Source organism: Mauremys mutica, chromosome 9, assembly GCF_020497125.1.
Source record: "Mauremys mutica isolate MM-2020 ecotype Southern chromosome 9, ASM2049712v1, whole genome shotgun sequence".
Classification (NCBI taxonomy): domain Eukaryota; kingdom Metazoa; phylum Chordata; order Testudines; family Geoemydidae; genus Mauremys; species Mauremys mutica.
The window spans coordinates 86,502,767-86,520,877 of record NC_059080.1 but is presented as its reverse complement, the minus strand read 5'-3'; the positions used below and the strand labels follow the sequence as shown (position 1 = coordinate 86,520,877).

The following is an 18,111-nucleotide window of genomic DNA, read 5'->3' as shown; positions in this document are numbered from 1 at the left end:
GGGGGAGGCAATCAGGAAAGATTAGACTTTCCCCACTGCCTGAGTTGCTTCCTGTGGCAAGGAAGGGTTCCAGCAGAAGGGAGGCAGTAGGACACTACACACTACTAAAAATAACAGTGCAGATGGAGAGGCATGACTTGGGTGAGGATAGAGCCATGTAGGGGATGTACCTACATGTCTTCACTCTACTAGCCTAAGCAGTCCCTCACTGTCTACATTGCTAGTTATATACATGCTAGGGGGGCTATCTGTGTACATACTCTACATGCTGCCGAAAGAAGCAGGCAGTGTAGATGTACCTTAAGAAAGAGGATTCACGGTATCACCCCAGAGCGCTGGTCCACCTTGTCTGGCTTCCAGCCTCCAGCTGCGTAGCCTCAGGAGATCAGGGCTTCTCTAACCTATGCCTGCTAATAATTGTTCCCAAGGGAATCTAGCCATGTCTCCTCTTCCTCAACATAACCTCTCTGCTGAGGGGGAGATATACAGCTGGCTAAGCCAGCCCTATGTCCATAGGTGCTGGAAATAGGAGTGCTGGTGTTGCTGCCACACCGCCAGCTTGAAGTGGTTTCCATTATATACAGGATTTACAGTTTGGTTCAATGGTTCTCAGCACCCCCCACTATAAGAATTGTTCCAGCACCCCTGCCTATGCCACCTGGGGATTCTCCCATACAGGGAACCCTCATCTGCCCATTTAGGGGAGCTTTCCAACCATTTGTGCCACCAGTGAGAGAGGGCAACAACAGGGGCCAGCCCAATGCTTAATAAAATCACACGTGAACCCTGGAAACTGCATATTATGGAATGTGCTTGTTACAAATAGTTTGAAGTTCTGAATTACCAAATTATATTGCTGCTGAGCACTTGATATCTAGGAAAAGCTGGTGCCAGTCAACATTGACTAGGTGATATAAAAATGTAGATAAAATGTTTAAAAGTTCTTAAGCCTATAAACACATTAAATACTTCAATTCCCCCTTATTTTCTGAAAATGAAATTTACTGCCTAACTCTGAAATCCAGTAGTAGTAAGTGTCATGGCTAATGTGCTTATTAAATCAATCAAAGAATGAGTACCTGTCAGAAGCTGGGGTTGTTATCAGTTATGAGTTGAGGTTGTCATCAACTCTTCAACTTTAATTCATTGGCTATTAATCTTAGGCTATTATTAGTATGGTTTACCCAATTGAGGTTAAAATCCTCCAAAATGATCAATTCACCGCTATTCAATGCACAATAGGCGGATTTAATATTCGATGAATGGTTGATGACTGCTTGAATGGGGACATGGCGGGGGACTGTAAATCTAGTTCAGGGGAACCAGTATGGAAAAATCACATGAATTAAACGTTGCTGGAAGAATGCATCAATTGTCTTTCACTCTTTTTTTTTTTTTTTTAATACATACCACTGCATTTACCATAAGTACCCACAAAAAGCAGGAAATTCAGTTATAGCTGCTTCCTGTACATGATTATATAATCACAGGCCATTATTTAAAAAGGGGCAGCTCCTCAGGTGGTGTCAATTGGTGTAAATCCATTGAAATTCATGGAGCTCAGTTGAGTTACACCAGATGAGGACCTGACTCAATAATTAAAAATAAAAATCTTTTTCCTTGGAGGGGACCAACACTTGTGACTTGTAATTCACTTTTAAAATGAAAATCATTAGAGCTAGTAACCTAATAACTTCCATCATCTTTAATTACCATAATAAGTCCCACCAATTAATAACTGAAATTTCCTAGGCCAATAACTACCACTATTGTCCAAGACAAAGTGCACAGATCACTGGGCTAGTTCTTTAACAGTACATATTTTGTTCCCATGGAATAATTAATATTTATAAAAATCGGTGTATATATGTACCAGACCCTTACTGAAATCATTAAAGCTATGCCAAATTCTCCCAGCTAAGCATCTGGTCACAAGTGCCCTATATTACCACACAGGATTGTTATATTTTATTATTATTATTTATTATTATCTTTACTGACAATAGGGTAGAGGACAAAATAAAAGGATCAAAATTGAAAAAAGCCCAAACTCTGTCCATTGTACTCACTTATTATGCATCATTTATTCTTAATTGCTAATACATAAAGTCTACACATAAAGTACTGCTTTAACTATACCAGTATAATTAAAGCACTACTATCCCCTTATTGCAGGGGTAGGCAACCTATGGCATGCGGGCCAAAGGGGGCACGTGAGCTCATTTTCAGTGGCACTCACACTGCCTGGGTCCTGGCCACCAGTCCGAGGGGCTCTGCATTTTAATTTAATTTTAAATGAAGCTTCTTAAACATTTTAAAAAAACGTATTTACTTTACATACAACAATAGTTTAGTTATATATTATAGACTTATAGAAAGAGACCTTCTAAAAACGTTAAAATGTATTACTGGTAAGCGAAACCTTAAATTAGAGTGAATAAATGAAGTCTCGGGACACCATTTCTGAAAGGTTGCCGACCGCTGCCCTAGTGTGTAAGCACTTACACTGGTATGAATTACTTGACTTGTGCCTCTTCTTATTCCACGCGGAATATAGGCCCTTCACCACTGCCTCTATCTTAAGGCGGGTCCACACTACAAATGCTGCGAGAGGCGGTCACTACATCAGCGGGAAAAGCTCTCCCACTGACGTAGTACTGGGGGGGTTAAGGCTGGTATAACTATGTCACTCAGAGGTGTGGATTTTTCACACCCTGAGTGATGATGTTCTACTGAAGTAAGTGGGTAGTGTAGACCTGGCCTTAGACAGTCTCTTGATGCAGTCTTCCCTTCTTCCCATGTCATTTTGTTAGCTGTCAGTTCTGCTTCTGTTGTGCATTTCCATGTTATGCTAGGTCTACCTCATCACCTCTTGCCCTGGGGGTACCCATCCAATGCCTGCCTTTTTACGTTAGTCAGGTCTTTCCTCAATGTACGTCCTAGCCACCTTCGTTTGTGAGGGATTTTTGGCCTCTGATATTGAGGATTTGTCTAAGGCAGCTGTTTATGAAAACTTAGAGTTTAATAGGTCTCCTAGTTTTTGTGCCATGCAGTAAGACAGACTTTAAATATTCAAAGTGGGATGAGCTGGTACCTCTCCTTCTCCCAGCGGTCTCTCATTTTGCTAGCTATATCTCAACAGCTCCCCCACAAGTACTCCTGTTCTTTTTGTGGATACAGGCTAACACGGCTGCTACTCTGAAACCTGTCAATATTTTTAATGTTGTTTTAGAAATAAAGAGGCAAACTGAATAGCTTAGCTGCTGCTTTGGCCAAAAATTGCTAAGGGATTATGATAACAATCTAATGGATTTGGAGCATTTAAATATTAAGGAGCAAAATTTCATTTCATAATCTGCCCTGAGTAAGGAGCACACCAGGGAGGGAATTATGACTCTCAGAGACATAACTCTGACCCTGACCTGGTCCAGATTTGTACCAGTAGCGAATCATTTCCCCCTCCATGACAGCGTGGCTGCGCTGGCCGGCACAGCAGGGGGCAGAACCACAGCTCTGCCCATTTCACGCCCCTCCTGGCTGCTTACTCCATGCCCATCCGTGCAAGAAGGAGAATAGCAGCCCATACAGGTTGCTGTCCCTGTTCCATACCTGGACCTCCTAGGTACATAGTCCATAGAGGGGAATAGGTTCTCTGAACCTCAGCGAGTTCCTGGGGCTTGTGGCAAAGCCCCTAGTGATAGCTTATTTAAGACTGAGGTCTGTACTCTTTGTTAAATAATGTTTTTGTTTGTTTGGATTTACATATGTCAATTGTACTAAAAAAAAAAAGCCCTAGCGGGAGAAAACCCCATAAAACTGGTAGATAATACATGTGTATTATGGAGACATAGCACGCAGTTTTGCCATAGCAGTCCTTTCGTGTATCAGTAAGCTAATGTGGGGTTTTTTTGTTTTTTTTTATTACATTGTTTAATCAGGTTCGATACTAGAATAGGACCACTTCAGTATGCTGACCAGTATTTGCAGCTCTCAATCAAACTACCCAGCAGCAACATTTATGGAATCGGAGAACACGTCCACACACAATACCGGCATGATGTTAACTGGAGAACGTGGCCCATCTTTACCAGAGACGCTTTCCCCAATGGAGTAAGGGATGATTCATTTATTATGCTTTGGTCTTAGCAATTTCTGATTATGCATTAAACACATTTTAAAATGTTGTTAGTTTTTGCTCTCCACGATGGACTGGATATTTCTTAAAAGCCAGTGATTAGCAAGGTCTAGTTGAGCTTTTCTCTAAAGACTTGTCAGCTACACAATGCGGTTGCTAACTGCCAGATGTTACTGATTGGAAAAAAGCCTCACAAGTAACAGTTAGAAATATTTTGATTTATACGTTTATTTAAAATGCTGAGAATCAGTGGGTAAGTTGAGAAACAATATGAGTCTTCAGTTTCAAGTGCTAAACAAACCAGATAACCAAATGTTCAAAGAGGTGCATGCTGCTGCCACCCCGCACCCCAACTCCCTGCCCTGAGTCTCCTCTTGCACCCCAAACCCCTGCCCTGAGCCCCCCCTGCACTCCGCACCCCTCCTCTGCTCAGACCCTTGCCCTGAGCCCCTTCCTGCACACCGTACCCCCTCCCACACCCCGCACTCTCTCCCACACTCCAACCCCCTGCCCCGGCCCTGCATACAATTTCCCTACCCAGATGTAGCCCTTGGGCCAAAAAGTTTGCCCACCCCTGGTTTAATGTGAACAGAGTTAAGCACATAATAGTAAAGTTGCATTTAGTGGCTGAATCTTTGCAAGGTAAGTCGTGAATGTCAACAACTATCTGTTTCCAGTCCTCATTACTGTCTGCCCTGAATCTTGGTTTCCTGGACACCCATTTTCTCATAAATATAACAGAAAATTCTTGCTAGCAGCTTTGAAACCCTTCTAGGCTTTGTTCCAAGCTTTATTGACACTGGCACACAAAAGACGAACCATACTGCACTTTCAGATTCCTGACCCACAATGCCTTATTAACTAAAAGACTACTGAGTATCAGTGGTGTAAAGTCAGTTGTGCCAAATACGAGGTGCTGATTTAAAAAAAAATGCTATTCATTTTTGATTGTCATTTTTTTCTGACTGTATATTCCCACACTCAACCTCATCTGCTCTTCTGGGGGTGTAGATAATCACATCTCACGGTGCTGGTGGTGGTGGTGGTGGTTGTTGGTGTTTGTTCTCATTACCGGTGAAAGTCCAGTGTATACAAAGCCTACTAGGGGAAATGTCTGCAAAGGTTTGTAAGCCCTCTAATGAACTATAGTTGCAAATAAGCAGCTAAGGATCAGATAGGTGTTGGTATGTAGACAGATTTTAAACATTATGGATCAACAAAATATATATTATTAATGAAGGACTGTTTACTAACAACAAACATATCACTTGCCATATATAAAATCTTTTAGGCTTTGTCTACACTGGACTTTCACTGGTAAAACTTTTGTCGTTCATGGGTGTGAAAAAAAGACCCCGCCCAAATGACAAAAAGTGTGAGCAGCACTTTGCCAGCAGGAAAATTCTCCTGCTGACAAACCTATTGCCGCGTGTTGGGGCTGGAGGTTTTTTGTCAGTGTGAGAGCTCTCTCCTGCCAACAAAGAGCAGCTACACTGCGCACCTTTCAGCGGCACGGCTATAGCGGCATGGCCGTGTTGCTAAAAGATGCGTAGTGTAGACATAGCTTTATGGACCCTAAACTAGGTTATTTATAACTAATCAGTGTAACTTTTAAGGAAGTCCATTTATCATTTTGGCTCAATTCAGCAAAGCTCTGAGGCAGGTGCTTAATTTTAAGCATGTGCTTTGCTGAATCAGGGCCTCTAGCTCTTTGACCATCAGCCTTTAAGGAAAACTTCAGTGGGAGTTCGGTCTGAGCAAGGACTGGAAGATTGGGTTGCTATACAGCTAAATTATGGCTGTCCTGCATGAGTGTTCTAGAGGAAGAGTCAATGCATAGGGTCCCTTCCCCCGCATTGCACTGTACAGCTGGCAGCCATTATTTGGTCACTTAGGCCTCGATCCAGAAAGGGATTTGGGTGTTGCAATGCTGAGCTTTTTAAGCACCTGTACAATGCCTACGGAGAGAGAGAAGCCTGAGAAGGGGATTCACAAAAGCTAGCACACTATGTGGGGAGGTGCCCAGGCTATCCAGTGGGAGATGCCGAGGAGAAGGGTGTGTCGTAAGCTCTACCCCTCTCACAGAGTTTGCTGCCTATGTTTCCTTGCAGTCAACTGCTGGGAATCTCTCTACTGGAGTTAGGTGCTCTTGTGAGAATGGCTTAGGCACTAGAAACAGCCTCTGTGCCTGCCTAACTCCTCACAAAATAGTGTGTGTGGGGGGGAGGGAGGTCATGAAGGGTGAAGGAGGGAAATAGTGGCCTCCCTATAATTTTTAGTTTAGTGGTTAGGGTACTCATCCAAGATATGGGAGCCCCAGTTCAATTCTCCACTGTACCAAGGGATTTGAACAGAGGTTCGCACCTCTCAGGACTGGACTGTAGAGTCACACTCACTTTTTCTCTGGCCCAATAAACATTTAAATGGTTATTTAATACAAAATGGAACAACGGAAGATTGAGAGAGGCCCACCTCAGAATATCCCACTGTCCAGGCGTTACCGCTCAGATGAGTGCCCTAAGAAACTCCTGACAGAGTGAGGGAATTGTACCAGGGTCTCCCACATCCCAGCTCAGTGCCCTACTCACTGGGCTAAAGGTTATAAATGAGGTTGTCTCTTTCTTTCCCCCTCCTCCAGCTGTTTTGTGTAGGGTTAGTTGTGCTCTGAGCACATCTACTGAATCGGGCCCCACGGGCAAGATTGGGAGGGCAATGCCTATCTCCACCTTGTCTGTGAATCACAATAAGGTTTAGGCATGAGAGGCGCATCTGGAAGCCCACCTGAGGGCAGTAGTGCATCTGCCCACAAGCAGAAACTTAGGTATCTAGGGGATTTCTACAGTGGAAATGAAAGTGCCTGGTGAGTTTAGGCACCTAAGGGGTTAGGAGGCAGATGAGCAGGGGTTTTGTAGATCACAGTAGTACCTAAATTTGGGCCTTAGGCACCTAAATCCATTTGCTGATCTGGGCCTAAGGGACAGATTTCAAAAGGTGTTGAGGCACCAAAAGATGCATGTAGGTCCCAAGAAGTTGTTTCGAAAGCACCAGTGGAAGTTAGGGGCCTAAGTATTTTTGAAAATATCACTAGGCACCCAACTTCCATTAAAAAAAATCTGGTCCTAATTCTCTAGCAGAGGCAAGGGAAGGCCAGCCAGTGCTGACTTCAGCAACCAGGCCATAGAGAGGGTCTGTCTGGAGGTATGTCCACGGCCCCTTTCCCACTGTTCTGTAGGGAGTGTAGACTACATTGGCAGAACAAATATAGCCACTGCTTTTCCTAAGTATTATCTAGGACCAGCTCTGAGGCATGCCAGGGGTGGGGATGGTCAGAGGGCGGGGAACAGTGGGGTTGAATAGGGGCGGGGGTTCCAAGGGCAGTCAGGGAGCGTTTGTGTGTGTGTGGAGTCAGGAATGAGAGGAGGGATTGGATGGGGCAGCAGGAGGCAGTCAGGGGTGGGGGTTCCAGGAGTGGTCAGGAGACAGGGAGAAGGGGGTGTGTGGATGGGGCAGGAGTCCTGGGGGGGCAGTAAGGAAAGAGATGAGGGGTTGGATGGGCGGCAGGGGGCAGTTAGGGGTGAGGGGTCTGGGGGTGGTCAGGAGACAGAGAGCAGGAGGGGTGCATGGGGCAGGGGTGCCAGGGGAGGCTGTTAGGGGGGGCAAGAAGCAGGGGGGGTCAGATTGGGGGCGGGGGCCGGGCCATGCCTCGCTGTTTGGAGAGGCACAGCCTTCCCTAACCGGCCCTCCATACAATTTCTGAAGCCCAATGCAGCCCTCAGATCAAAAAGTTTGCCCGTCCCTGGTCTAATTACTAGAGACCCACTCTCTTTGCAAACCCACTCAGCAAAACCACAAGTCTTGATTTTGTTTTGTAAAACCAAAATCAAGGATAGTGCATGTCTCAGTCTGGCCCATTACAAATTTCAGTGGCAGCTGGATAAATGATTCTGGTTTTGGTCCATCTCTTCTGTGATTTGCTTCTCTTTGATTCTTGGTGGGTAGAGCTGTGGGGCCAGATCTTTACTTGTGTTAATCAGCGTAGCTCCATTGAAATCAAGGCAATCGCACAGATTTGCATTTCTTGAGGGTCTTATTCACAGTGCTGGTCTTTCTTTTGCAGGAAAGGAGGACTATGACAAAGTCTGTTATCACTTCACAAGCTCTTTTTGTTGCTAATGATAGAAGAAACAAATATTGATAGTAATGTCATTTAAGAGAATCAAAATTCTCTTATTTACATAGAATACATGGAAATATGTATGCCCTGAATGGCATATGAAGTATATTGCCTACTTGATGTGCACATTTAGCTCACAAAAAAATTATTGTGCTGCATGCACACTCTTCAAAAGGTCTGTCATATCTGTCTACCTATTTTATCTGCATGTTTTAAGCAACTGTCTGTGCACTGATTCTCCATTTACTGGTGAATAGAAAACATCCCTGGCAAGGAGAAAAATGCAAGAAAATATAGGAAAAATTCAGGGGTTTTGTTTGTTTCTTTAGCAGGTGTGATCAGCAGTTTCAATTTGTATCTCTCCAGGAAATTTTCACAATATATCAGTGTATGTGCCTATTGGGGTTTAATTTACTTCTTTTCCTTCTCTTTTATTTTAAGGGCACTCATAACTTGTATGGAGCTCACACTTTCTTCTTGTGCTTGGAAGATAAAAGTGGAACCTCTTTTGGTGTGTTCTTAATGAACAGTAATGCCATGGGTAAGAAAGACTTCTCTATAACTATTTCCAACTGCTACAGCTTAACGTTTTAAAAAAAATACACCTCTACCCCACTATAACGTGACCCGATATAACACGGGTTCACGTATAGCACAGTAGCAGTGGGGCTCTGGCGGCACTTTAAAGGGCCTGGGGCTCCCCGCAGCAGCTGGAGCCCGGAGCTCTTTAAATCAGTGCCAGAGCCCTGCCACCCCTACCCCGCTATAAGAGGGTTTCAGCTATAACACAGTAGGGATTTTTGGCTCCGCTCGACCACGTTATAGTGGGGTAGAGGTGTATCTGCTGGATTGCTACACAGTGAACCAAAAGTGAGTTGATTTAAAGATCAGAATCAGACATGTGTTTTAGCACAACTACACATGTAAAACTTGACAGGAAACTCTGTCTTTAAAAATATCAAGCAGCAGCTATATATATCATAAAGAAGCAATGTTAAATCTACTTAAGGTGAACAATGGCTACTCTAGAACTAGCTTTAGAATCACATATAAGGCCCCAGTTCCATAATGTATTTGTCCCTGGCTGGAGCCCTTTTGAAGTGTATAGTGCTCTGTGCAGCTGTAACCCACACACCTCCTGAGTGTGCTGTTCTGTGCATCTAGTGGCACCGAGACCACTTGAGAGAGTTAAATGAGTGCACTCTACAGCCTTAGCTAACAGCCAGTTGGCTTTTAGTTCATGCGGTAGACGCTCATGCACTAAACTGTGGAAGTCCCCAGTTCGATCCTGCTGACCAGGGCCTGTCGGCATTACACACGTATCTGCCCATGTGTAATGCATTGCAGGATCAAGGCCTCAATTGTAATGACAGGTCATGAAAGGGTCATAGTGTTGCTTTTCATTAGAGCAACATACACAATTGTCTCTGCTTACCAGAACCGTCTAAGCCTTTTGAGACTGTGAAGATGCACTGGCTTGCTAGAGATTCCCTTTTCTTTGCAAAGGCATATCAAATAAAATAAAATCTGAATATTTCACAACCTCCATTTGATTTCAAGGATGATTCAGGATGTCTTTGTTTTTTTCTGAACTCATTTTCTTATCCTTAATGTGAACATTGCATGGATACAGTGAGTGTTTAGCTTATGTTTAAACTTTCCTCTATAATTCCTTTTCTGACAGAATTTGCTCTCCAGCCTGCCCCAGCAGCAACTTACAGAACAACCGGTGGAATTCTAGATTTTTATGTCTTCTTAGGAGACACTCCGGAGCAAGTTGTTCAAGAGTATGTAAAGGTATGTTTATATCAGAGGAGGCAGTACTATTAAATAATGTAGGTTCTGATACATTGTGATCAGGCTATTATCAGTCATTTCATATTTGTTGTGATTATATTGCAATGAAACGTTTCAATGCATGCTTAAAGACAGCATGTATCAGTCTGTAAAGAGAGTGCTTCCCTTTGTTCCCTGGCCTTTTTCCCATAGTGTAGAGATTCCATTAGCAATGACAAACCGCCAGTGCTACTCGAAACCTCTCGAAATGCTAATGTATTTTTTGGTCAAACAATATTAGCCATTATTTTTATGTGGTTTCTCTTTGTTCAGGTCAACATCATTTCAGGGAATGCTCTCACATAACATAAAATGCCTTTTGAAAACTTAGGGTAGTTGTAGCCAAGTCACTCTCAGGATATTACAGAGACAAGGCGGGTGAAGTGGTATCACCTTGTCCATTTTGAAAACTTACTGAGGCAGTATAGCCTAGTTCACAGAGCTCTGGAACTGGGACTCAAGAGTGCTGAGTGAGCTTGGGCAAAGCACTGGACTATAGAGTCATTCTCCCTGTTTCTGTGGCCAGATTAATATTTAGTTCAGTTATTTCAAGTATTTAATTAAGGTAGAGCAACTTCAGTGGGAAAGATGGAGGGAGACTCACATCAGAATATTCCATAGCCCAATGGTTACAGCACTCACCTGAGAGGTAGCAGATCCCCATTCAAATTTCTTCTCATCATCAAACCGAGGGGGGACTTGAACCCATGGTCTGCCATATCCCTGGTGTGTGGAACAAAGGTTATAAAGAAGGGCTGCCTCCTTCCTCTCCCCAGCACTCTGTTTTGTGTTGAGTTAGGTGGGCATGCTATGGGATTGGGTACATATAGGCACCTCTCTGCAGCCTGGATTTAGGCAATTATCTTTGTGAGAGGGTTTGGGCTTAAAATACACCTCCCTCATGGCATCTTCCACTGGTTACTTTAGGCAGCTCCTCCCCTACCGTGCTGGCTTTGTGGATCACATTCTAATGCACCTAGGTGCCTAACAAAAGGGCTGGTCTACACTATACAGTTAGGTCGACATAAGGCAGCTGTTATATCCTTGGGGCAGCCAGTGTAGGAAGCAATCACTTGAGGCCAGAGAGCAGACAGCTAACCAAAACCTCCATTTTATTTACAGACACAGAGAGCTCACTCAGCCGGTTGAAACCGGCTGAGCTATCCCTTAATAGTCTAACTCAGTTGCCATAGTAACAAAACCCATGACAACCAAATACACAACAGCAGCCTTCCCCCCACTGATGTAAGTGCCCTACTACCCCGACATAATTCCTCTTCCACGAGAGGCGTAAGGCTTATGTCAGTGTAGTTAGGGTGACACAGTGTCTGTGTTACCTGCATGGGCTGTTGGCTGTCTTGTCAATTTCACGGCTTCTGGACAGCTGGGCAGCTGGACCTGCTCCCAGCTGGGAGCATTGCCATGCTGAGTGTTGCAACGCCTAAGTCCTTTGGTGGCTCTGGGCCCAAGTTCTATTAATATTACTTATCCACAGTATTTTTATGTATGCTTGCTGCCCTTTCCATAGTGATATTTCTTCCTCTATCGTTTGACTTTATGACTTAAGATCTGATATCCCTCTCCAATAATTGATTGGTTGCTTCTCAAATCATAGGTGTTATTGTTATAATTTGTACTGTGATAGTGCCCAAAGGCATAATTCAGGATCAAAGCTCCCACTTATTAGGTGCTGTATAAGCACATAATAAAAGACCATCTCTACCCTGTAGAGTTTACAGTGTAGTTTGAGATAGGAAACAACAAGTGATTGTCAAATGGAATAAGGGCTAGAGGGAGAAAGAAGATGAGTAATAGGTATAAGGATTATGTCGTCTCATAGTACTAGCAATATACACAACTTAATTGACTCAAATCATTTAAGTTTGTAGTTTTTAAAAGTAAATATGGAAAAACTTTACAGTTGTGACTGCATAATATCCATTATGGTTCCAAGTGCTAGACATGAATCAGAGTAATTTATAAGCAGTTTCAGAGAAGTAAAGAACTAGGTAATCTTGCACTGACAAATGACATACAACTTGCAAATGCAACACCCCTTTTTAAAATTAATTTTCATTTCTTAACTTTCAGCTGGTAGGAATGCCTGCAATGCCTTCATACTGGAGTCTTGGATTCCAACTTAGTCGCTGGAATTATACCTCTCTTGATGAGTTGAAAGTTGTGGTAGAAAGAAACAGAGCAATTGGGATACCCTATGTAAGTAAAATATTTTTGGGGGGTGAATGGAGGTGCTTAAGCCGGTCAGGAATAAATCATAGATTACGATCTACTTTTACAGTCCTGGAGTAATTTATTACAAGTTAGTTCTGGTTAACATATAGAAACTGCTGTTAACAAACCTTCAGTATCTTTTAGGACTTTTAAGGTTAGATTGAGAGTCAAAACTGGGGAGGTTACAGTTATTATTCTTTGTATTACCGTAGCTCAAAAGGTATGTCTAAACAGCCTCCCAGACTGGGTCGACAGACTCGGGTTCGCGTTAATAGCTGTGTAGACATTTAGACTTGAGCTTTCATGCTAGGAATGGAGGTGGACCTCAGAGCCTGAGCCACAACTTCAAAGCACTGTCTAAACAGCTATTTTTACTGCAGTGCCATGGGCCCCCTGTGGACCTGGCCTGAGAGGCTCAGCTGTGTAGACATACCCTTAAAGGCCCCAGTTGAAATCAGTACCCGTTTGTGCTATTTTAACACATACTAAGAGACAGTTAGTGTCTCAAGAGTTTACAATCTCAGTGCATGAGGCAGACAAGGAAGCAGTGTTATCCCCATTTTGCAGATGGGAAAGTGAGATACATGCTTACATGCTGTAGTACACCCAGAGCTAGTGCCTAGCATACTTGCCGCTCCTTTGCAGAGCATCACTGAAGTATGTTCCACAGCACATTCCCCATCACCACCCAGAGCTGTCTTACCCTGCAGTGTCAGAGACATACAGCCTTTACAGGTGCCTACTCTTGTTGAAGGATACTATTGTAAGGAGCGATCTTAAAAGGCAGAGATGGCAGTTAGGACCTAGGCACCTAACTTCCACAGAGTTTCTACGGTAGTTGGGTGCAAAACTGCCATTTCTGCCTTTGATAATTTCCCTGATAAATGTCATAGTTTGCATGATCTCTGTGCTGCTTCACAGTTAGTATGAAAATTATCCTAAGTTCTTACTGTCCATCCATAATAAAATAACACAAATAAGTTTGCTCCAGAGTAAACAGAACATAATCATATCAACAAACTCAGGGCCCCAGGCTATTGTTTCTAATGTACAAAATAAACTATGCTATCTTTCAGGAAATTCAATACACTGATATTGACTATATGGAGGAGAAGAAAGACTTTACTTATGACGAAGTGAAATTTAAGGATCTTCCTAACTTTGCTGTGGACCTGCATAACCATGGACAAAAATACATTATTATACTGGTAATGAACTAATTAACTATTTCACTTTACCGCTGAAACGTTGCTATCAGAATTACTTGTATATAATAATTGTTTATAATATTTTGTGTAGATTGTATGTAGTGTATATATCTATTGCTTAATTCTGCCATTCTTCAGAAAAATGGAAGAGTTTACCAACTCTCTTTTGTGTTTGTTTTCCTTAGGACCCCGCCATTGCAAAATCCTCTCGCCTTAATAATATTTCATATAAGTCCTATGATAGAGGAATGAAAATGAAAGTGTGGATAAATGAATCAGATGGACTAACAGAACTCATTGGAGAGGTAACTAGTTACTTATGGAAATTGCAACCCCCTATATCTGTACTATGTGTTGTCACAGCAGATAAGGTTGGGTCACTGTGTTTGTTATAAACTCCATTTTTAAAATTTTCAGTAAAATTAGCTGTTCACGGAAATTGTTTTATAAAGCTGTATCTAAGAATGTAAAATGTATTCGTTTTTACTGATTTTTTTTTAAGACTTATATTTACACGGTTAGGTGTTAAAAGGGAAACAATGGGATACGGGGAGATTTTTCTGAGGACAGTTTGGCAGCCAGCTCCTGTTGATTGTTCAATGGTATTTGGACACCTGACTTCCATTCTGTGCCTTTGAAAATCTCCCACATAATGTTTAACAATTTAAATTGCTTATTTGTACTTGTATAACTCAAAAATGACTTTGACTTAAAGATGATGAAAATTGGAAAGTAATTAACAAGGTCAGATACATTCTGGACTCGTTGTGAGTGCAGTTTATTGTTACTGTGGATTAGTTATAGGCAGAACCACCTAGAAGTCCCATCCAGATCAGGGCTCCAAAGTGCTAGAAGCTGTATGAAGATTAGTATGAAGCAGGGGTTTGTTCTGAAGAGTTTATAGTCTAATGCTCCAAACTTTTATCCAATTCAAGGTTTATCTAATTCAAAGCCTGTTGAAGTAACTTTGATTCTTTCTATTCAACAGGCTGATAATTAGTCCCCATGTGACCATATTCTCCAACAGAACCACACATGAGTAGACATACATACATGCAGAATAGGGATGAGAGTTTAAAGCCAGACCCAACAAGTGGGTGTACTAAGGCAGGGTGGGAGTTTAGTAGTGCCCGGGGTAACACTGATAGGAACGTGTTGGTACATGAGCCTCTCACACAGACTAAACCCCCAGTTAGTCTGCTTTAATCCATCTGCTTGCTTTTCTTCAGTGGCGAGGAGGTATAGGGAGGAGGTCTCAGAGTAGAAAGGGGCATCCCTGTGCTGGCAGAATGATCTCCAGGGGACCATTCCAATAAACTTGAGGTAGAAGAACTCTGTGGCTGCTCTAATTTGTGCTCTGGTGAGCCCCAGGATCAGGGAACCATGGAAGAGTCACTTAGAACCACCTTTGCCTCTTCCTCCAATTTGTGTCAAGTCCATGCTTAGGGCAACTGAAGACTGAGCCAATTGTGTGCACAACTTGATGGTTCCAACTCATTAAATTTTTTGCTTTAAGTCAATGTTAAGCAACTAAATCAACTACATATCAGGCATGTCAACATATTTTAAATAGTCTAAAGAAATAATAACACAACAAACCTTTGCAGTTGTTAGCCTCTATCACAAGAAAGAATATGCATTTTTAAATTGCCTGCATAACTATTTACTTGATATGTGTACCATTACATTCTATCAAGTTGATAATCTGGTTTTAAAAACTCCCTAAATTGGTATTTATATTGCAGACCCTAGTAATTCTGAGAGCTGTTTGAAGCAGTTGGACTGATGAATCACATTTAAAATACCTAACTAAGCATTTACATGAGCCTATAACAGCTATGATGTGACAACTCATATATTTCTATGAAACATTTTCATTACTTTGATGAAAAGACAAATATCAGTGAAAAAAATCAAAGGAAATTAAAACAACTTCCTCCCTCTAACTGTTTAAAATGTAAATAATATTAATGTTGTGATATAAGCTAGTGACAAATGTGATGCAAAATAAAGGACTGAATATCAGATTTAGCCTGATTTTTTTGTTTTTGTTCTGATTGGGTCCCAAACCTTAAAATACAGTAACTGAAAGACATTTTAGGAGAAATCCTTAATTCAGATAGTGAAATACATACGGTAAAAATATTAAGGAGGAAAAAAAAATTGTGAAGTGAGGTTTTCTTGGTTATATAAAATACAGTGTCAGACCCAATATTGTTCTCACTGGACTCTTGCCATTCATTTCAATGGAAGCGGGTTAGGGGCCAGATTTCTAAATTTTGCCTAAAGATGTAAAATTGGCTAATCAGACTGGTACCTAACTCCCATTGAAATCGATGAAAGATGCCTAACTTGCTTAGGCACTTTTGAAAATACCACTAGGTGACTATCTGCACCTTTAGACAGATACCTTTGCAGATATGGCCCAAAGTGCTTGGAATGTATATTATCCTTATTCTTTCTTAGTCTTTGAGGTCAATGCAGTTACACAGGCATAGAGTAAAAGTAGAATATGGCTTATTATGGTGAGGAAAAACAATTAGCTCAACTTCCACATCTAAATTGATGCAAGAACATGGATATTCTTAGATGCTAATGTTCTCCCTCACCAACTTAATTCTTGATGGCTGCATTTTAGGAAACTGCTCCCAGAAACTGGCACAAAACTGCTTCAAGTGTTTTTGCACTATTATTTAGAAGTACATTTCAAATGGAAGTGGACTGCCAGGCAAATGAGGTTGAAAAAATGTATGCACACACAGGCTTCAGTTCCAGCATCTGTTATAGCTTCTTTGAAATAAGAACTGAACAAAAAAAAAACCAAAAAAACCTACTAATCATTGAATGTAGAGCTTGAAACAGTTTTGAAGATTGCTGTGTAATCCCCCCCCCCACCTCATTTGGAGAACAAAAAATTCCATTGAGTTTTCTGAGATTCTTACAGGACTAGGTCGAAACATGGTTCAAATTATGTCTTGGAGAGAATTATTAGAAACTAATGGAAATGTTTGAAATAAATCATAAAGCTAAATCTTTCTTAATGGAATAGCCAGTTTAACCAATTGCTCTTTACTTTCTTACGCTGTAGGTGTGGCCAGGACTGACTGTGTTCCCTGACTACACCAACCCAGAATGTACCAACTGGTGGATAGAAGAATGTAAGCTCTTTTACGATCAAGTGAAGTATGATGGGATTTGGATTGTAAGTCATTCATGCTTTTTTTTTATATGAAGCTAGTGAGAGTTTAGGATGAAACATCTTTTCAATCTCATCACTTTGTACTGTAGTGATATGTCTTATTAAAAACTAAAATCAAAATTCTACTTATTTCCTAATCTTTTAGCTGGAGAACAAAACACATTGGGTGAAATCTGGGCCTCACTGATGCCATTGGACTTTGATGGGGCCAGGATTTCATCCAATGTATTTAGTGTATTTATATTTATGGATGTTGTTGCAGTGCAACTAAAGTAACTTGACTTAGCTCATAACTGTGTAAATGGGAGAGGAAGCTTCAATGTCTGCAAACAACAACAACAAAAAACCCTACCCTGCAAAAAAGTATTAAGATAATAAAGGAAGGAGAGTGAATGAGATTTCTTGCCCTTTTTAATAACTCTTCCAAACCAGTGTTATGAGTGTTACAATACTAACAATATTTTCACCTTTAGTGAAAAATATGGTAGCTGCTGAAAAACAACTTTTAACTGACCAAACTTGTTTTTTATACTCTGTCAGTCTAGGAATGAGCATATCAAGGTTTACTGAAGTAAATGGGAATCTTTCTATTCATTGACTTCAATGGGCTTTGGTTTATTAGGCACCAGTTTAGCTACAGTAAAATTCTCTCTCTGACCCAGCAAAGCACTTCAGCACGTTCTTAACTTCAAGTCTGTGAATACTCCAACTGAAGTGGGACCCCAGCCTCCAAACTTTGGCTCCAAAATAAACCCTCACTTCATTTGAACATTCAGAAATAATACTTGTTTAATCTTTCTTTCATTATTTCACACTTCTGCATCCTGTTTTCTGGGCAGGAGTGCAAACAGAAGTTACTATTAGTTATATTGCAGCACCCAACATTTTGCTAGGTACTTAGAGGAGCTTACAGTCTCATTTCATGCATGACCCAATGAAGGGGCAAAAAATAAAACACGGAAGTGAAAAGCAATCAAGCTAAATGTTAACATGTCGGTGGGTGTAGTATAGAATAGCAATGCTAGTCAATCCACTGTTTAAAGAGGAATATCCTTTTATCCATATTTGTTACTTTCAGCCGCAGGGATTACTGGAAAGTGGGTTCTTATAAAAACATTAAGCAACAATTTTAATCTTTCTCTTCCTTGCCCATAACAAGCTAGTAAACTTCAGAGAAAAGAGTCTAAGACATATTGCAATTATGACTAATGACCTTAAACTGCTGATTTCAAATTAGAATGGTTAATCAATATTTTCTAAATCAACAAGTGCTATTTCAATTTTCTTGCAAATCATTTTTTAGCCAAATTTCTACCTGGCAAATGAT

The 18,111-nt window shown here is 41.4% G+C and overlaps 1 protein-coding gene across 1 annotated transcript in view; it reads left to right on the top strand.

The window, feature by feature from the left end:
• Positions 1-18,111, top strand: part of SI (sucrase-isomaltase) — a 213,989-nt gene that overhangs the window by 14,247 nt on the left and 181,631 nt on the right. The window contains 7 exon segments of the mRNA XM_045029086.1: positions 3,939-4,110; positions 8,751-8,850; positions 9,994-10,106; positions 12,237-12,362; positions 13,454-13,585; positions 13,771-13,890; positions 16,674-16,787. Coding sequence (XP_044885021.1) covers positions 3,939-4,110; positions 8,751-8,850; positions 9,994-10,106; positions 12,237-12,362; positions 13,454-13,585; positions 13,771-13,890; positions 16,674-16,787 — 877 coding nt within the window.